Source organism: Mobula hypostoma, chromosome 5, assembly GCF_963921235.1.
Source record: "Mobula hypostoma chromosome 5, sMobHyp1.1, whole genome shotgun sequence".
Classification (NCBI taxonomy): Eukaryota; Metazoa; Chordata; class Chondrichthyes; order Myliobatiformes; family Myliobatidae; genus Mobula; species Mobula hypostoma.
Window position 1 is genome coordinate 183,440,726 of NC_086101.1, and position 22,018 is coordinate 183,462,743.

Here is a 22,018-nt window from a genome sequence, read left to right on the forward strand (position 1 = left end):
CCTCTCCATTCTGTGGCTGACGTTTACAGCCTTGGACAAAAATCGGGAATGACAAATTTGGGAACTGCACATGTCGCAGGCCGAACAGGGCATCAGGTAACCACTTATGGCTGAAGTTTAAATGCACACTGTCAAGTTACCCCCAAAAAAAGTCACATCCTCTACAAGCAGTGCTGTAATACTTGCTTTATTCAAACTTCCGTAAAGTGCTGCTTTGGCCACAGCTGGAATATAATGTGTAGTTCTGGTCACACCCCAGGAAGGAACTCATTGCACTCAATGGGGATTGCACTATCAGGTTGTTGCCTGGGTTGAAGCATTTCAGTTGTAAGAATAGACTGCAGATGTTTTCTCTGGAATGGCTGAGGGGTGACTTGATTGGGATATAAAAATAGTGAGGGGGATAGATAGATAGATACAAGCCTTTTTTCCCTTGGTGGTGAGTAAACCAAAACAAGAAGGAATAGGATTAATGTGAGAGGCAGGATATTTAGAGAGGATCAAAGTATTTAATTTTTTCCCCAAAGGGAGATTTCGAAGGTGTGTACACATGAGACTGCAGAATCTGGATCAAAACACAAACTGCTGAAGGATCACAGGTCAAACAGAACCTGTGGGGGAGAGGAATTGTCTGTGGTTCAAGTTGGATGATGCTGCCTGAGGTGGAGACTTTCACAATACGTTAAAAGTATCCAGACAAACCATTTGAATCATCAAGGTCTAGAAGACTGCAGAGTAACAATTGGTAAATGGGATTAGTGTAGACTCATTGGCCACCTCCTGCATATAATAAAGTGACCACTGAGTGTATGTTCATGGTCTTCTGCTGCTGTGGCCCATCCACCTCCAAGGTTTCATGTGTTGTGCATTCAGAGATGCTCTTCTGCACAGCACTGTTGTAACACCTGGTTATTTGAATTATTGTTGCATTTCTGTCAGCTTAAACCACTCTGGCCATTTTCCTCTAAGATTAACAAGGTCTATTCACCTACAGAACTGCTGCTCACACTGTTCTTTTTAAACTCTAGAAGCTGTCGTGCAAGAAAATACCAGGAGATCAGCAGTTTCAGAGATACTCAAACCACCCCCTCTGGCACCAACAAACATTCCACAGTCAAAGTCGCTTAGATCACATTCTTCCTCATTTTGATGTTTGGTCTGAACAACAACTGACCATACCTGCATGTATTTATGCACTGAGTTGCTGCCACATGATTGGCTGTTTAGATGCTCACATTCACAAACAGGGGTACCTAATAAAGTGGCCACAGAGCTTGGGTAAGTATAATGGTCAGCCCGGACACTATGAGCCAAAGCTCGTAAATGCAGTATGACTCCATTATTTATTCAGATTAGATTTAGTTCTATTCCTTATATAGCCTAGAATCAAAACAGTTGTTGAAAGACAAGAGAATATAATGTGTACTGGTCACCACAAGCGTCTGTAAAAGAAGTCACCTTCCAGACACGTCCTGCAGGGCAAGGCCGAGGAAGCTGCCTGTTGTGGAGTGCTGCCCTGGAAAGCAACCTCTATGACTCTCTCGTACACCTAATAAACGCATTGAACAACACCATTACTCTTCAGCACCGGTACTGCCTCCTAAATGTCACAATGAAGGAGAAGCGAAAGAATGATTCTTTAAGGCTCATTTGAATCGCTCTTTGAGCACCACAGGGAGCAGACTGACGAGCATGAAGCAATTGCATTAGTCTTTGCCTCGCCATGTCATCTGAGCACTGACTGCTGCGCACTGGACTGTGTCACCAGCTGAGCTAGTTTCTCTTTGATGTATTTGAGTTATCTCTTATTAAAAATTTTATTCACTTTGTGCTATGGTGCCTTTTTATTTACTTAGTAGAACATGAAGGGTTTAAAAAAAATTCTTGGTCTAGTTGCCATAGATACCTACATTGTGATGTCATATGCGATGTCACTGGATCAATAATCCAAGGGCCTGAACTAATGATCCACAGACACGAGTTCAACTCCCACCATGGCGACTAGGAAATTAAAGTACAATGAATTAAATAATCTGGAATTAATAAAATGGTAAGAGTAATGGGAAGAATAATTTGATTGATTACTTAAGATTACCCAGTTCACTTGTGATTCTTTGTAATATATCACCTTTACTCGACTCACGACAATATAGCTAATTCTGAACTACTTTCTGAGCTGAAGGCATGGGAATGGGAATGCGTCATTTCAACCCTCTGAGCTGCTCAAAGGAGATCAAAGCAGATCAGTCATGGCCTCAGAACTGCACCTCTGTCTTCCCAGCAACACACAAAAAATTCTGGAGGAACTCAGAAGGTCAGGCAGCATCTACGGATGGAAATGAACAGGCAATAAATACTCTTCAACTTCCTCTTCTCTGAATGCAGCCTATCTATTCTCTGCAACCCATACACAATGCTGAAAGAATTCAAGATTGTATGAAGGATCTCAGCCCAAATCATCAACTGTAAATTCCTCTCCATAGATACAAACCACTCGGTACAGATTATATCATGTGACCGGTCCTGGGTCCTACACATAGGTAAATATTAATATAACAGGTAAATATTGTCTTTACTTTCTTAGAAGGTTAGGGAAGTTTGGTATGTCACTGAACCCTCCAACAAAGTCCTGAAAATCTACTGCTCAATGTACCCTGACTGGTTACATCATGATTTGGTACAGTGTTTTGAAGGTGTGGTATGTGGCCATGTTGGAACTCCATGTTATTACAGCTCTGGGCATTCCGGAGTTTCGTACTAAATTCTGGCACTATCTGTAAGGCGTTTGTATGTTCTCCCCGTAACCATGTGGGATTCCTCTAGGTGCTCCTGTTTGCTTCCACAGTTGAATGATGTACCCGTTAGTAGGTTAATTGATCATTGTAAATTGTCCTCGATTAGGCTAGTGTTAAAGTAGGTGGGTTGCTGGCCTGCTCAGCACTGCATCTCAAAATAAATAAATAAATAAATAAGCAACACACATCAAAGTTGCTGGTGAACGCAGCAGGCCAGGCAGCATCTCTAAGAAGAGGTACAGTCGACATTTCAGGCCAAGACTCTTCGTCAGGACAAATAAGTAAATACATTTCTACAGACATCCTGTTGAAAGTGTCCTGACTGGTTGCATCGTAGTCTAGTTTGGCAATTTGAAGGTGTGGGTTGCAAGCCATGCTGTCTTGGGCAGACTCCACTACTCTCTACAGCTGAACCAACCTTCACAACTCTAATCACTACCTCAGTATAGCAACACTATGACCACTTTGATCGCTTTGCACTACAACGGACTTTGGGATTCTTTTATTGATTAGTCTTTCAGTAGACGCTGAAAACCCACAGCAACACACACAAAATGCTGAAGGAACTCAGCAGGTCAGGCAGCATCTGTGGAGACGAATAAACAGTTGTTAATTTGGGCTGAGACCCTTCATACAATCTTGAGTTCTTCCGTGATTTTGTGTGGGCTGAAAGGAATCAATATGCTGCAATCGCAGAAGAGGAAGTTGAAGAGTGTTTATTTAACTGTTCATGTCCCTCCATAGATGCTGTCTGGCCTTCTGAGTTCCTCCAGAATTTTGTGTGTGTTGCTGGGAAGACAGAGGTGCAGCTCCAAGGCCATGACTGAATCAGCTTTGATCTCACTGAGCAGCTCAGAGGGGTGAAATGACGCATTCCCATTCCCACTGCAATATGTGGGTTATTACCAAAGAAAAGATGGCTGAAATCGCTCAGCAATTTCATGTGAGGGTGTTTATTCAGTGCATCGAAAAATCAAACTTAAAAAAACAGCAAAAATAGCAAAAATCAAAACCTGCCAATATTTACAGAAAAATATCTAGCAGAAAACACCATAACAGCTCCATATTTTTTTCAGTGTGAACTTTTGGCAGCCCTGAACTCTCTCTCCTCTATGGAGAACAATCACCCATTTTCTTAAGCGCCAGGATATACCATCTTTAGTTGCCCTTAAAGTTACCTTAAGACTACACATGGATCAGAATATGATACACCCAAAAAGTAGTTAAAATCATATTATGAAATAAAGTATCTACCTTATATACAGCATACAAACAATATATACACATTTATACATCCTCATTACTAAGAAATAAAATATTCCACTGTGCATGGCAGGAAAGCACCATAAAGCCAACACTTTAGGATCCATTATAAGAATATTTTGGGAAAGACTTTGAAGTTCGCATGTTCAGTTTAATGACAGTATAATGACAAGGCTGTGTGTGTGTGTGTATATATATATATGTGTGTATGTGGACAGTGCGTTTACAGAGCACTCTCCATCACAATAGCTTTAGGCTCAAATCACCTGTTTTGTTTCATTCAAAATGCTGACATGGAAATAAGTTTTCTTTTCTTTCCTTCATCCTTGCTGGGAGTAATTTGTGGAATTCTTTACCTTAAAAGTACCGTGAGAGTAACTTCACCAAATAGAGTGCAACAGTTCAAAGTAAAAGCACACTATGCAATGAATCACAAACAAGAGAAAGTCTGCAAATGCTGGAAATCCAAGCAACACACACAAAATGCTGGACCCTAACCCTAACCGAGTCCTGCCAAAGGGTCTCAATCCAAAACATCGACTGTTCTTTTTCCATAGATGCTGCCTGTCCTGCTGAGTTCCTCCAGCATTTTATGTGTGTTGCTATGTGATGAATACCATTTCCATGGCCCAGGTTGTTGTTGGAATTGAGAAATTTTTTATAAATCTGAAATTATCTGTGTGTGTTAAATGAACGCTAAGAACTATATGTCTTAAGTGTGTATAATTAAAAATAAAATAAACTGTTTACACTACTTCCTTAGCTGGAAGAACCTCCTGCTTGGTAGGGAAGTGGGGATATACCTCTCAAGTAGTGGGTATTGGCAGCTAGACGTCACCACTGAGACTAGACAGGGAAGTTAACTGGTTTTTGAGGAGTAGGTGGATATAGTATAACCTCCCTATGGTGAGGGTACCCTTAGATACTTTATACTTTATTGTCGCCAAACAATTGGTACTAGAATGTACAATCATCATAGCGATATTTGATTCTGCACTTCACACTCCCTGGATTACAAATAATAAATATTAAAAATATTAAAAATTAGTAAATATTAAAAATTTAAATTATAAACCATAAATAGAAAATAGAAAAATGGAAAGTAAGGTAGTGCAAAAAAACCGAGAGGCAGGTCCGGATATTTGGAGGGTACGGCCCAGATCCGGGTCAGGTTCCGTTCAGCAGTCTTATCACAGTTGGAAAGAAGCTGTTCCCAAATCTGGCCGTACAAGTCTTCAAGCTCCTGAGCCTTCTCCCGGAGGGAAGAGGGACAAAAAGTGTGTTGGCTGGGTGGGCTGTGTCCTTGATTATCCTGGCAGCACTGCTCCGACAGCGTGTGGTGTAAAGTGAGTCCACGGACGGAAGATTGGTTTGTGTGATGTGCTGCGCCGTGTTCACGATCTTCTGCAGCTTCTTTCGGTCTTGGACAGGACAACTTCCATACCAGGTTGTGATGCACACTAGAAGAATGTTTTCTACGGTGCATCTATAAAAATTAGTGAGGGTTTTAGGAGATGGGCCAAATTTCTTCAGTTTCCTCAGGAAGTAAAGGCGCTGGTGAGCCTTCTTGGCAGTGAACTCTGCTTGATTGGACCAAGTTAGGTCATTTGTGATATTGACCCCGATGAACTTAAAGCTTTTGACCTGTTCCACTTGCGCACCACCGATGTAAATTGGGTCGTGTGGTCTGCTACTCCTTCTGAAGTCAACAACCAATTCCTTTGTCTTGCTGACGTTGATGGATAGGTTATTGTCTTCGCACCATGCCACCAGGTTCTTAATTTCTTCTCTGTACTTAAACTCATCATTACCCGAGATACGGCCTACAATTGTTGTGTCATCAGCAAACTTATATATTGAGTTTGATGGAAATTTTGCTACACAATCATGGGTGTACAGTGAGTACAGCAGGGGGTTGTGTGTTGTTCTATTTTAATATTTGTTTTGTGAACTGCCCTAATTAACACTTCAGCATTATGTGGATATTTTGTTCTACCACGGGAGGATATTTGCAGGGCAGCGAGCCTAATTCGTTTACACATGAACAATTAATACTATTCCTATATCAGATAAGACTAAAATCTTTTGAGCTTTGGGTTTTGGAAACAGCGATCACAATACCATCACAACTACCTTAAGAGCAACCATGGATCACCAATAAATGCTGGCCTTGCTATCAATACTCCCATCACCAGCTGAGATAAAGTGTTGATCACTGGGAGTAAAAATTGACATTTGAATAAGGATTAAACATTAAACCTTCTTAGCAATATCTAGAGATGCATTAATTAAATATTAAGCAGCAACATGGGTTTAATTAGGATTTTCAAATTAATTATAAATTAATGTCATTTAAAGTCAAAGCCTTGGGGGTGAAACTTGTTGTCAGAATCTTCAATTACTCTTTCTGTTGCTTAATAAACAGAATTTTTTCAATTCCATTATGTAAGGCATCCTTTAATAGATATTGGGAAGGTGACCTGTGAAAGATTAAAGTATAGCCAGAGGTTGTGTGTTGTCCTATTTCGCTTTTAAAATTTGTTTTGTGAACGGCTCTAATTAACACTTCAGCATTATGTGGACATTTTGTTCTACCATGGGAGGACATTTGCAGGGCAGCGAGTCTAATTTGTTTACACATGAACAAGTAATACTGCTCTGCAGAGCACCCATGGCTATCCTCGGCTTCCTATACATGGCTGAAGATTAAGGTACCTTCAAGCAATATTTTTGATCAATCTATCATCAGTATAAAGTTTAGATCTCTTACTTACGTAAAACAAAAAAAAAGATGCTGGAACAGTGAAAGATAAGCTGGAAGCACTCAGCGGGTCAGGAAGCTTCATGGAAGGGAAATGAGTAGGTCAAAGGTCCTTCTGATCAAGGCTCTTCAACCTGAGATGTTAGCTCTGTTTCTTTTCCACAGATGTTGCCTGACTGCTGAGTGCTTGGTCTGTGATCATAGGAACACAAGAAAATAGCAGGACTAGGCTCCATACAAACACAAGAGCTTCTGCAGATGAGGGAAATTTTGAGCAACTCACACAAAATGCTGGAGGAATTCAGCAGGTCAGGCAACGTCTACGAAGGGAATAATACACATCAGGAGTAGGCGCCTGACCGCTCAAGTCAGTCCGCTCCACCATTCAGTATAATCACAGCAGACCCTTGCTGGCATCAATTGTGCCAATCCCCAGTACCCTCAATTTCTCAAATATTTATCTCCACTACAAACATCTCAAAGTTCAAAAAGTTGGAAGTACATTTATTATCAAAATATGTATAGATTACAAAACATTGAGATTCAGCTCCTAACAGGAAGCCAGGAAACAAAACCCAAAAGAACCCATTCAAAAAGAAGACCGTTAAATACTCAATGTGCAGAAAAACAAATCATGCAAATGATAAATGCAAGCAAAGAGCGTTCTGAACTGAAGTCCACAGAGAATCCGTCCCCACATCCTTAGTTCTCTCATGATCTGGACACAAGAAGCATTAGGGGTTGAGAATTTCAGAGATTCACTAGTCACCAAGAGATGTTAAAGCACCCAAGTTTTAAATGACCAGCCCCTTATCTTGTAGTCATGTCCCCTTGTTTGTGACTCACCCACATATTCTGGCGATTAATCCCTGCATATTCAACATGCCCCTGGGGAAGATCATCACAACTATTGCAGTAGAAGTGTTAGCAGTGTTAGGACAGCAAGGAAGGAAACGATGGAACTGTCCCTCATTGCCAATGCTCTGCAGACAAGAGACTGAAGAAATTTCATTGAAGATTTTGCATTCCATTATGTCTTTTACAAATGAGAATTTTCCTCAGCCACACATGAGATTTGATTGCATTATCCACCAGGTCAGAAAACCAGCTCCAGGAAATCCGTTGCTAGGACTAAGTTAATTAACTGGAAAATTGAAGTAGCATCCCTGTGAAAGACTGGTGCACTTTATATGGGTGGCATCGAGCTTCCTCCCAAATGAGGAACATTGCACTTTTGATGCTTATGCTTGTGCAGCAGCTTAGCAATTTGCCTCGGGCACTCCAGGTTCCGACGGATTGATGTTGTGAATTCAGATCAAGCTATCTAACACTGAGGTTGGACTGTTCCTCCATCATGCACACTGAATCTTATCTGATGTCCAGCTAGGCAATATCCTGTGGTCATAGAGTCCTACAGCACATAAACAGGTTCTTTGGCCCATCTAGGCCATGCTGAACTGTCATTCTGTCTAGTCCCATTGACGTGCACACCTGGACCATTGCCTTCCATACCCATCCCATTCATGTATCTATCCAAACTTAACTTCAATGTTGAAATCCTGAAATCTTAACTTTTACTTTTCAGCTCTAATTTTGGAGTTCCTCCTTTGCCTTCGCCCTTCCTACTTCAGCCTTGAAAGCATTTGAGATATTTATGTTTATCTAATTGTGGCGTTTTGGTAACCCCAACGACAGTTGCTTTACTCTTGCCTTGGACAACAGTGTCCCAAGCTCTGCTTTCCAACTCTCTGACTACGTTTTCACCCAGACTCGCACCTCCCTCTGGTACTCTTCCTCCTTCCCTTGCTCCCACGGTCTACTTCTATCAGATTCCTTCTTCTTCAGCACTTTCCCTTTTCCTTCCATCTCCTCCCAGCTTCTTACTTCATCTCCCCTCTCCCATCCATCCATCTCACTCCTCAGCTGGCTTCACCAACCAGCTTGTACTCCTTCCTCTCCCTCCACTTTGTTATTCTGGTATCTTTCCCTCTTCCTTTCAGACTGAAGGTTGTCAGTATGAAACATTGACTGCTTATTCCCTTCCACAGATCCTGCTGAGTTCCTCCAGCATGTTTTGTGTGTTGCTCTGGTATGTCTTTCCTAACAACTTCTTCCCTTTCCTCTACTTCAGGCACGCCAGTTATAAAATATTTCACACCACTAACGAATAAGTAATTTGGCAAAGCTTCTGTAAATCACCTTCGATTTTCTTTTAGCATCTACAGTACTGTGCACAAGTCTTGGGCACATATACATAGCTAGGGCGCCTAAGAATTTTCCACAGTACTATCGTAATTTTATATACTGCACTGTACAGCTGTCACACACAAAAAAACAGATTTCCTGGCATATGTGAGTGATGATAAACCAGATTTTGAAATGGGTCTCTATTGTGGACAGAGAGTAGGAAGGGGCAGGGAGAGCAGGATCATGGTTGGGAAAAGGGGAAGGGAGAAGGACAAGAGCTGGAAGCACCAGAGAGACATTCTGTATTGATCAATAAACCCACTGTTTGGATTCAAATGACCTTGCTTGGTGCCACAGGGTGGGGTGTGTCTGCACCCGCGCCCCACCCTTGCCATTCCCAACATCCTTTTCTCCCGTCAGATTTACAAACTTGCTCTCCACTTCATATTGACAAATATAACAAGACTGTGGAAAAGTCTTAGTCCCTCTTGTGATACACAAGGGAGGACAAGTAAGGAGAACTGATCTTCCATCACCTTGAATGGATAACCCAAAGCAAATATATTTCTGGCTCATCTGTGTTCTTTCCTCTCAGATGAGTCACTTAAATTTGCCCGTGAGACTGAAGGTCTCTGTAAGATACAATAATTGAGGATGTAACAAGTACATAGGAACAAGAAAATGTACCAGCAGCTCTAATAACACATTTTGATTTCATAACCCACATAACCAGGAAGATATATTAGTACAGGATTCAAAATTTTATTTGGACCTCTCAGCTTCTGCTGCTGAGAGAGCAATTGTCAGGATTTCAACTGTACATTAAATAAAGAAATACCCCATCTCAAACTTTATGTATTAAATGGAAAAATTAAACAGGCTGATAGGCACATTTCAAATTGTTAATTGCAGGACTCAAGGTCTACAGGCAAATCTTTGCCAAAGTATCACCAAGCTACCAAATTATCATAGCATTAGCAATGGTTCAGATGCTTGAAAAACATCCATCAACATTCACAAGTATATTCTCATGTCTCAGCCTGTCTTACACCTTACTTTTTTGCTATATTAATTCTGCCATGAATGGTCACAAGCCCAGATGCAAAAGGAGGAGAGTTGGGCATGGGGGCAGCAACACCATCTGTAAAAACCCAGAGCTGCAGAAATGCCTACAGAAGATCCAAAAACCTCACCCCTGGTGGAGGAAGGATCTTTCATGGGCCATACCTGGGGATAATTTGAAAGTCTGGCCCAGGACAGAAAACTATGGTGAGCTGCAGTCAGCGGCTTATTCCCCAGTATGGGTGACGGGCTTACTACTGGCTGGTGTTTCCCTATATTATTTAAATTAAATGAACACTCTTGTCATTCAAACTCAAATGCTAAGGGTGAACCACAGCAAAATGAATGCAAGGAAGTAGTTTTCACTTTTTGTGAGTCGTTGTATAAAACAGGAAATTGATGAACTAATAGAATCTAGAAACCATAGGAGGGTGAAATCATTTTGTCCCAAAGCAACAACTACTTCAGGTACAATGCTAACAACTCCTTTCATTCTCATCGTGTGAAGCAAGACACAATAACACAGGTCACTGGTCTAGAGGTCCCACCCATTTCCTCCTCACCTGAATTAATTTCCAAGATGGACCCTAAATCATCTTTTCTGTGAACCCCTGACTGAATCTAAGATTGTTTTCATTGCCCCGGTCTCGAGTTCCCTCCCTTTTAGAATCGTGCTGCCTGCATGTGTACCATTTCTGAAGAGGGTTTTAGCTTTTCTTTGTCTCTTCTTTTTCCTTTCTGACAAAAGGCCATCGATCTGTAACATTTACCGTTTCTCTCTCTGTAGATACTGAGTGTAATGTTAATTATTTCCATTATTTTGGTTTTTAAACCTCTGACTTTTTGCTCCATTTGTCTATCCTTTTCTCATTTGATGTTCACTGCTTCTCAGGTATGTTTTCTGTCCTTCAGACTGGTTGTACTAAGGGGTGACACGGACAGAACCCTCATTCCCCGAGGTCCAGAATGGTCACAATATTACTCCCTCAGTATCACCTCACACTCACAGTCCCTGCAGCATGGTTTATGCTTGGAGCTGAAAGGAGAGACAACAAAGTTGAATTACTCAGTAACCTCCCCTGAGAAGCCTCTACTCAGGCAATTCTGAGCCGCTATTACAGTAAATTACACAGAAATAGACCATGATGAAGCACTTAAACAACCACAAAGCTACGGTGGCCAGGGATACTGGTTGCTATGGTATTCTTCAGTAAAGCTGGACACTGCATCCCAAAGTTTGACTAATGTGACCTGAATATACCCTTGACTGTGCCAATAAAAATCCCCAGCAGGTATAATATTTATGCTGCATTTGAAGCAAACAGCAAATTACATCAAGGTAGCATTACCCATTACTTGAATAAGTTCTTCAGAAAACAGTGGTAGAAATTCATCCTCTGCTAAATACTTAAAAAAAAACTTGATCTAATAATATACAAGCCAAATTTTGCCACAGAATTCGATTCTCTTCAAGTCAGCAGATTTAGGAAGCAACATTCAATGCCCACATTAAAACATGGAGGGAACTTTTCCATTCTTGGTATCCTTGAGGGCAACATACGTAAAGCACAGCACACATTGTAAGTAGAAGTTCAACAGGCCAAGAATATGCCACAAGGTGGACCACAGCGAATCCTGCAGAAAATCGGGACAATGTCACTCGCTTCAGATGGTCTCACTTACCCCTGTCGCTGAAGTCATCCACCAGAATTATTTCTGCCACCAGCTGGTCTGGTGAGCGGTTGACCACACTGTGCACTGTCCGCAGGAGCGATGACCATCCCTCGTTGTGGAATGGGATGATGATGCTGGTGTTTGGCAGCTTCTCCAAGTACAATTTCTGCTTGCAGCTGGAAAGAGATAGAAAAAGCTAGCTGAGTTTCAATATTCAGCATTGCTGTATTATTGTCACCTTTACCAAGATATAGTGAAAGGGTTTTGCTTGCCTGCCAACCCGGCAGATCATGCCATATGTAATTACACAGAGGTAATAAAAAGAAAAGAGAAGGCACAATATGGTGTTACAGAGAAAGTGCAGTACAGGCAGACAATCAGGTGCATGGGCCATAACAACATAGACTGGGAGATCAAGAGTTCATCTCCAGTAAATGATAGGTTCATTCAAGAATCTGCTAATAGGGGGCAAGAGACTTCCCTTGAGCCTCATGGCACATGAACTCAAACTATTTAGAGCATAGAACATCACAGTACAGTGTAGGCCCTTCTGTTCACAATGTTGTGCCAACATTAAGTCTACTCTAAGATTAATCTATCCCTTCCCTTCTACATAGTCCTCCATTTTTCTATCATCCTATCTAAGATGAGTTTTTGAAATACTACCTAAGAGTATTTTAAATACTGCTAACTTATCTGTCTCTGTTATCACTCCCATAAAAATCTGACAGGTCACCTCTCCAATTTTTACAGATGTGCCAAAGAAAGCATCCTCCCCGCTTAAGACTGCAAGAATTTGGAGGTATAAGGCATCTGTAAATCTTGCGAGACCATGTATCTACGCCTGGAAGGTCTTCACTCTCCAGGGCGCAGGTCTGGACAAGGTTGTATGGAAGACCGGCAGTTGCCCATGCTGCAAGTCTCCCCTCTCCACAACATCAATGTTGTCCAAGGGAAGGGCATTAGGACCCATACAGCTTGGCACCGGTGTTGTCACAGAGCACTGTGTGGTTAAGTGCCTTGCTCAAGGACACAACACGCCGCCTCGGCTGGGGCTCAAACTCACGACCTTCAGGTCAATAGTCGAACGCCTTAACCACTTGGCCACGTGCCCACACACATACCTCATGGTGATATACCTCTTGAACTAATAAAATGTCCACTGAGTGTATGTTCATGGTCATCTGCTGCTGCAGCCCATCCACTTTAAGGTTTGACATGTTGTGCATTCGGAGATGCTCTTCTGTATACCGCTGGCGCGATTAGAGATTGGCCAGTATGACGTTGCGGGCATCACTGAGTCGTGGCTGAAAGAAGGTCAGAGTTGGGAGTTTAACATCAAACAATATACTTTGTATCGAAAGGACAGGCAGGAAGGCATAGGCAGTGGTGTGGCTCTGTTGGTAAGAGATGGAATTACATCTTTACGAAGAGGTGATATAGGGTCAGACAATCTTGAATCTTCGTGGGTGGAGTAAAGAAACTGCAAGGGTGAAAAAAACATTATGGATTTCATATATAGGTTTCCAAATAGTAGCCAAGATGCGCGGTTGAGATTGCAAAGGGAGCTGGAAAACACATGTAATAAGGGTAATGTCACAATTGTAATGCTGACTTCAATTATGGCGGAAGATGGCGGCACGGCACAGTGCGTGCGGCCGCTCCAAAATGATATCATATTTGTTAAGTAGGTACTGTGCACAATCCTGATTTGATGGAGGTGGATGTGAGAAGAACGGAGGAACATCTGGAAAAACTTCTGAAATGCCCGCTTCACTGCCGCTGCTACTGTGCGATAGAGAATCTCCGGAGGGGAAGGCCCCAGATCCTCAGCTTTGCCTATTGCCTGTTGCCGGGGCCGGGGTCAAAGCGCTCGGCAGAGATGGTGCTCGGTGCTCGGTGTCGCAGGGCTGGTCGGAGGCTCGACGTTTTCGGACGGACTCAAGAGTCGGCTGTGGTCGGGTACTTCCAGGGTACTGCATTGGCAAGTTTTCGGCGTTGGAAGCTCATGGCAGGAAGAGAGTTTCTCTTCCTTCTACCATCTGCGTGAGATGATGGGACTTTCGAGAGACTTTGAGACTTTTTTTAAACTGTGCCCACGGTCTGTTCTTCATCAAATTACGGTATTGCTTTGCACTGTTGTAACTATACGTTATAATTATGTGGTTTTTGTCAGCTTTTTTGGTTTGTCTTGTGTTTCTGTGACATCTTTCTGGAGGAGCTTTGTATCATTTCCTAATGCATGCATTACTAAATGGCAATAAAAGAGGACTGCGTGTCCTCATAATCTAATCTAATCTAATATGTAGGGTGATTGAGAAAATCAAGTTGGTGTAGGATCGCAAGAGCGGGTATTTGTTGAATGCCCACAAGATGGCATTTTCGAGCAGCTTGTGCTTGAGCCCTCTGGGGGAAAGGCCATCTTAGACTGGGCTTGTGTAATAACCCAGATTTTATTAGGGAGCTTAATAAAGGAACCCTTAAGAAGCAGTGATCATAATATATTATTGAGTTCATACTACAGTTTGAGAGGGAGAAGCACAAGTCACATGTATCAGTGTCACTATGGAATAAAGAGAATTACACAGGCATAGGAGAAGAGTTTACCCAGATTGGAGGGGTATACTGCGGGGGGGGTGATGGCAGACCAGAGGTGGCTGAGGTTTCTTTGACTAGTTCATAAGGCACGCGGTATATACGTCCAGCAGAAGCAGTTGTTGTCAAATGGCAGGGGTAGGAAACCATGGCTGACAAGGGAAGTTAAGGACTGCATGAAAACCGAGGAATGGGCACATAAGGTAGCAAAAGTGAGTGGGAAGTTGGATGATTGGGAAGTTTTTAAAATCCAACAAAAGGCAACTAAAAAAGCCGTAAGAAGGGAAAATATGAAATATGAGGGCAAACTAGCCAATAACATGTAGCAGTATACTAAATTTTTTTCAGTTATATAGAGAATAAAAGAGAAATGGGAGGTATTATTGGACCACTGGAAAATGATGCTGGTGGGGTAGTATTGGGGGAATAAAGAAATGGAAAATGAAATTAACAAGTACTTTACTTCTGTCTTCACTGTGGAAGACACTAGCTGTATGCCAGAGGTACATGAGTGTCAGGGAGCAGGAATGAATGCAATTGCTATTACAAAGGAAAAAGTGCAAGACAAACTCAAATATCTTAAGGTGGATAAGTCACCTGGACCAAATGGACTACATCCCAGAGTCCTGAAAGCAGTTGCTGAAGTGATAACAGGTGCATTGGTCGTGATCTTTCAAGAATCACTTGATTCTGGCATGGTCCCGGAGCACTGGAAAATTGCAAGTGTTACTCATCTCCTTAAGAAAAGAGGAAGACAAAAGAGAGGAAATTATAGGCCAGTTAACCTATCGCCAGTGGTTGGGAAAGTGTTGAAATCTATTATTAAGGATGAGGTTTCAGGGTATTTGGAGACTAATGATAAAATAAGTCAAAGTCAGCATGGTTTCTGTAAAGGCAAATTTTGCCTCATAAATCTGTTAGAATTCTTTGAGGAAGCAACAAGCAGGGTGCACAAAGGAGAGGCAGTGGATGTCATTTACTTGGATTTTCAGAGGGCATTTGATAAGATGTCACACATAAGGCTGCTTAACAAGATAAAACCTTATGGTGTTATAGGAAAGATACTGGCATGGATAGAGGAATGGTTGACAGGCAGGAGGCAGGAAGTGGAAATAAAGGGGGCATTTTCTGTGACTAGCAGTGTTCCTCAGGGACTGCGTCTTTTCACATTGTTTGTCAATGATTTAGATAGTGGAATTGATCACTTCGTGGCAAAGTTTGTAGATGTTACGAAGATAGGTGGAGGGGTAGGTGGTGGTGAGAAAGTAATGCAATTGCAGCAGGAGTTAGACAAACTGGAAGAATGGGTAAAAAAATGGCAGATGGAATAGAGTGTTGGGAAATGTATGATAATGCATTTTGATAATAGGAACAATAGGGCAGACTATTATCTAAATTGGGAGAAGGTTCAAACATCAGAGGTGCAGGGGGACTTAGGAGTCCTCCTACAAGACTCCCAGGAGGTTACTTCACACGCTGAGCGGTAAAGAAGGCAAATGCAATGTAGCATTTATTTCAAGGGAAGTAGAATATGAAAATAAGGCAATCATGCTGAAGCTTTATAAGACACTAGTCAGGCTGCACTTGGAGTATTGTCAACTCTTTTGGGCCCCTTATCTCAGAAAGGAGGTAGTATCATTCCGGAGAGTCCAGAGAACCTTCACGAGGATGATTCTAGGAATGAAGGGGTTAACATATAAGGAGCGTCTGGCAGCTTTGGGCCTGTATTCACTGGAATTTAGAAGAATGCATAGCAATTTCATTGAAAACTAAACAATGTTGAAAGGACTAGATAGGGTGGATGTGGAGAGGATGTTTCCTATGGTGGGGGTATCCAGAACTAGAGGGCACAGCCTCAACATTGAGGGGTGACCTTTTAGGACAGGAGTAAGGAGGATTTTTTTTTTTCGCCAAGGAGTGGTGAATCTGTGGAATGCTCTGCCACAGACTGCAGCGGAGACCAAGTCCGTGGGTATATTTAAAGTGGAAGTTGATAAATTCGTGATTGGTCAGGGCGTCGAGGGATATGGTGAAGGGGCAGGTGTATGGACATAACTAGTGCACCAGTTGTGAGTTGGAGAGCTACTAGAGAGGAGGTAGTGCACAGGTCCGGCAGCGAAATTTAAAAGGGAAAAGCTTCATGAGAACTTGGCAATAACTAGAACACCATTTATGAGTTGGAGAACAGGGAATATTCAGGCATAAAAGAAAGACACTGCCTAGTTGGGCAGTCATCAACGGAGTGGTCTGAGTCAGAGTCAGAGTGGTGGGGCTTTGGTTTATTTTGGCTTCGGTGAAGTAAGTGGGCAAGTTGACCTCGTTTTTTTTCCTCGCATTTTTTGAGAAATAGAGAACATGTTTGCAGGGTTAATGCTTTGCTCTGTGTGTCAGATTGGGAATCCTGGGAATCTTCCAGTCTCCGATATGGCCACATCTGCGCCAGGTTCACCGAGATGCAGCTTCTGAAAGACCGTGTTAGGGACCTGGAGCGGCAGCTTGATGACCTACAGCTTATGAGGGAAAGTGAGCAGGAGATAGATAGGAGCTACGGGAAGTTAGTCACCCTGAGTATGCAGGAGTTAGACAAGTGGGTGACTGTCAGGGAAGGGAAGGTAAGGGAAGAGCTCAGATAGTAGAGAGCAACCGTGTGGCCATCCCTCCTCAGTAATTGTTATCTTGTTTTGGATGCTTTTGAGTGGGGTGTGATCTGACAGAGGATGACCAAGGTGATCAGTTCTCTGGCACTGAGCCTGGTTCCATGGTGCAGAAGGGAGAGAAGAAGATGAGGAATGCGGTAGTCATAGGGGATTCCATAGTGAGGGGCACAGGCAAGAAGTTCTGTCAGCCTGATAGAGATACCTGCATGGTGTGTTGCCTCCCAGATGCCAGGGTATGGCACGTCTCGGATCGGGTGCAGAGTATTCTGAAGGGAGAGGGTGAACAGCCAGAAGTCTTGGTACACGTTGATACCAATGACATTGGTAGAAAAAGGGAGGAGGTTCTGAAGAGAGAATTCAGGGAGTAGGGTAGGAAGCTGAAAAGCAGGACCTCCAGGGTAGTAATGCTAACGAGTGCAAGAATAGCATGATCACGCATATTAATGCATGGCTGAGAGACAAGTGTAGGGGGCAGAGCTTCGGGTTCCTGGATCATTCGGGCGTCTTCTGGGGGAGGTATGACCTGTACAAAAAGGACAGGTTACACCTGAACCCCAAGGGGTCCAATATCCTAGCAGGCAAGTTAGGAAGGGTTTAAACTAATTTGGCAGGGGGATGGGAACCGGAGTGATAGGGCTGAGGAAGGGGGAAAAAATAAATCAAAAACAGCATACAACAGAGATGATAGGAAGGATAGGCAGGAGATAAGGCATAATCACAGCCAGTGGGATGATTTACAGGGCAATAGAGGTGTGGTGCAGTTAAAATAGAAAACAACAAATATTGGACTGAAAGTGTCATATTTATTGCACTCAACATAAGAAATAAAATGGACGATCTTGAAATTCAGCTACGGATTGGCAAGTATGATGTTGTGGCCATCTCTGAAAATTGGCTAAAGGATGGCTGCCATTGGGAGCTGAATGTCCAGGGATATATGGTGTATAGGAAAGATAGGTTAGTAGGCAGAGAGGGTAGTGTGGCCCTGTGTATAAGAAATAATATTAAATTATTAGAAAGGGATGACATAGAATCGGAAGGTATAGAGTCTTTATGGGTTGAGTTAAGAAATGGCAAGGGTAAAAGAACCCTAATGGCAGTTGTATACAGGCTTCCAAACAGCAGTTGGGAAGTGGATTACAAATTATGGCAGGAGATAGAAAAGGTGTGTCAGAAGAGCAAAGTCATGGTAATCGTTGGGGATTTTGACATTAAAGTGGATTGGAAAAACCAGGCCAGAACTGGACCTCAAGAGAGAGAATTTGTAGAATGTCTAAGGGATGGTTTTTTAGAACAGCTTGTTGTTAAGCCCACTAGGGGATTGGCTGTGCTGGACTGGGTGTTGTGCAATGATCCAGAGATGATAAGAGAGTTTAAGGTTAAGGAACCCTTAGGGAACAGTGATCACAATATGATCGAGTTCATTTTGAAATTCGAGAAGGAGAAACTAAATTCTAATGTGTTTGTATTTCAGTAGAATAAAGAAATTACAATGACATGAGAGGGGAAATGGCCAAAGTTGACTGGAAAAGGACCCTAGCAGGAAGGACAGCAGAGCAGCAATGACTGGAGTTTCTGCAAAAGATGAGGAAAGTTGCAAGACAGATATATTCCAAATAAAAAGAAATTTTCGAATGGAAGAAGGACACTACTGTGGCCGACAAGTGAAGTCAGAGCCAAAGTAAAAGCAAAAGAGAGGACATATAAGGAAGCCAAAGCTAGCGGGAAGATAAAGGATTGGGAAGCTTTTAAAAAATTGCAGAAGGAAACTAAGAAGGTTATTAGGAAGGAAAAGGTGAATTATAAAAGGAAGCTGGTGACTAATATTAAAGAAGATACTAAAAGCTTTTTTAAGCATATAAAGGGTAAAAGAGAGTTGAGGGTAGATATAGGACCAATAGAAGATGATACTGGAGATATTGTAATGAGAGATGCAGACTTGGCAGAGGAACTGAATGCGTATTTTGTATCGATCTTCACAGTAGAAGACATTTGCAGTGTACCGGACATTCAAGAGTGTCAGGGAAGTGAAGTATATGCAGTGCAGTGAAATTTACGACTGAGAAGGTGCTCAGGAAGCTTAATGGTCTGAAGGTGGATAAATCTCCTGGACCTGATGGAATACACCCTCGAGTTCTGAAGGAAATAGCTAGGAGATCGTGGAGGCATTAACAATGATCTTTCAAGAATCAATAGATTCTGGCATTATACCAGATGAATGGAAAATTGCAAATGTTACTACACTATTTTAGAAGGGTGGGAGGCAGCAGAAAGGAAACTATAGACCTGCTAGCCTGACGTCAGTGGTTGGGAAGTTGTTGGAATCGATTGTTAGGGATGAGATTACAGAGTACCTGGAGGCACATGTCAGGATAGGCCAAAGCCAGCAGGGTTTCCTGAAAGGAAAATACTGCCTGACTAACCTCCTGCAATTTTTTGAGGAAATTACAAGCAGGGTAGACAAAGGAGATGCAGTAGAAGTGCTGTACTTGGATTTTCAGAAGGTCTTTGACAAGGTCCTGCACATAAGGCTGCTTAGCAAGATAAGAGCCCATGGAATTACAGAGAAGTTACTAGCATGGGTGGAGCATTGGCTGATCGAAGACAACAGAGAGTGGAAATAAAGGGCTCCTATTCTAGCTGGCTGCCGGTTACTAGTGGAGTTCTAAGGGGTCAGTGTTGGGACTGCTGCTTTTTACCATGTATGTCAATGATTTGGACAATGGGATTAATGGATTTGTGGCTAAATTTGCCGATGATACAAAGATAGGTGGAGGAGTGGGCAGTGTTGAGGAAACAGAGAGCCTGCAGAGAGACTTAGATAGTTTGGGAGAATGGGCAAAGTAGTGGCAAATGAAATACAATGTTGGAAAGTGTATGGTCATGCACTTTGCTGGAAGAAATAAACGGGTAGGCTATTATTTAGATGGGGACAGAATTCAAATTGCAGAGATGCAAAAGGACTCTTGAGTCTTTGTGCAGGATATCCTAAAGGTTAACCTCCAGGTTGAGTCGGTGGTGAAGAAGGCGAATGCAATGTTGGCATTCATTTCTAGAGGTATAGAATATAAGAGCAGGGATGTTATGTTGAGGCTGTATAAGGCACTCGTGAGACCACACTTGGAGTATTGTGTGCAGTTTTGGCCTCCTTATTTTAGAAAGGATATACTGACATTGGAGAGGGCTCAGAGAAGATTCACGCGAATGATTCCCGGAATGAAAGGGTTACCGTATGAGGAACATCTGGTAGCTCTTGGGCTGTATTCCCTGGAGTTCAAGAGAATGAGGGAGGATCTCACAGAAGCATTCTGAATGTTAAAAGGCCTGAACAGATTAGACATGGAAAAGTTATTTGCCATGGTAGGGGAGTCTAGGACAAGAAGGCATGACTTCAGGATTGAAGGACGACCATTTAGAACAGAGATGCAGAGAAATTACTTTAGTCAGAGGATGGTAAGTCTGTGGAATTTGTTGCCATGAGCAACTGTGGAGTCCAAGATATTGGGTGCATTTAAGGCTGAGATAGATAGGTTATTGATTAACCAGGGCATCAAAGGGTATGGGGAGAAAGTAGGGGAGTGGGGATGACTGGAAGAATTAGATCAGCCCATGATTGAATGGCAGAGCAGACTCGATGGGCCGAATGGCCTGCTTCTGCTCCTATATCTTATAGCCTTAATGAAATTGTGGAGCAGACTCGATGGTCCGAATGGGTTAGTTCTACTCCTTTGTCTTATGGTCTTAACAGGTGGTTATTTGAGTCTCAGTCACCTTCTTTTCAGTTTGAAACAGTTTGGCATTGTCCCTTGACTTCTCTTGTTAACAAGGCATTTCGCCCAGAGAACTGCCATCGCTGGATTCTCTTTTTGTTTATTCCACCATTCTCTATCATCTCTTGAGCCTGTTGTGCATGAAATTATAGGAAATTAGAAGTTTCTGAAATACTTAAAACACTGTCTGGCACCAACAATCATTCCACGGTCAAAGTCACTAAGATCACATATCTTCCCCATTCTGATGTTTGGTCTGAATAACAACTGAACCTCCTGACCATGTCTGCATGCTTTTATGCATTGACTTGCTGCCACACGATTGGCTGATTAAATATTTTTTGCAACCAGAATTACAGGTGTGCCACATAAAGTTGTCCCTGAGTGTACATCAAGGCAGAAAACAAAAATCCTATCATATCTGTTTGAAGTTTGCACATCCTTTTTGAAATTTGACAGATAATTCGACAATTTACTTTGCAAAGACTCCGTGTTCCCTGAGGCGGCAGATGCTAATGTCAGAAGTGCTGTTTTATTTATGTTTGGAGCCCAAGGTTGTTTTAAGGTGCATGAGCGAAACAGTACTGTTGTAAATGGATAGTTATATTGAAATGTGCTACCTTTGCCTTCAAGCACATGTATTAGAGAAATGTTAATTCATTTTACTAGATCTCAGTGTAAATTTCACTGACAAGTTCTATGTAGAGACCTCACATATGTAAGTGAACTGTTTGGGGTGATAGAGAAGTGCAGATCCAATGACTCGAGTTCAGACCTCAACTCCATGACAATCTATTTGGCTCTTTCATGTTCTCCCTTTGAACCCACTGTGTGTACTCTGGTTGCTGTGATTTTTTCCCACAGCCCCAGAAGATGTGGCTTGGTAGAATGTCCTCTAGTGTAGGTGGATGATCCATCTGGGTGGGGGGGGGGCGGATTTGATGGGAATTTGGTGGAATAAGTTACACAGAAAATCAGATGGGAGCAGTGAGACTGAAGAGCTAAAGGATAGGGAGGGATTTATTGAGCCAGAGAGTGGTGAATCCGTGGAATTTATTGCCACTGACGGCCGTGGAGGCCAAGTCTTTGGCAGTGTTTAAGCATTTAAGGCAGTGGTTGATAGATTCTTGATTAGTCAGGGCATAAAGGGTTACGGAGAGAAGGCAGGAGATGGGGCTGAGAGGGAAATGGATCCGCCATAATGAAACGGCGGAGCAGACTCGATAGTCCAAAAGGTGTAATTCTGCTCCAATA

General features: G+C 42.4%; 1 protein-coding gene across 4 annotated transcripts in view; it reads right to left on the reverse strand.

Moving 5' to 3' along the window:
* galntl6 (polypeptide N-acetylgalactosaminyltransferase like 6) overlaps positions 1 to 22,018 on the reverse strand; it is a 1,306,113-nt gene that overhangs the window by 664,558 nt on the left and 619,537 nt on the right. For all 4 annotated transcript variants that reach the window (XM_063047724.1, XM_063047723.1, XM_063047720.1 and 1 more), the window contains exon 5: positions 11,752 to 11,918. In XM_063047724.1, the coding sequence (XP_062903794.1) occupies positions 11,752 to 11,918 (167 nt within the window). The remainder of the gene's footprint in view (positions 1 to 11,751; positions 11,919 to 22,018) is intronic.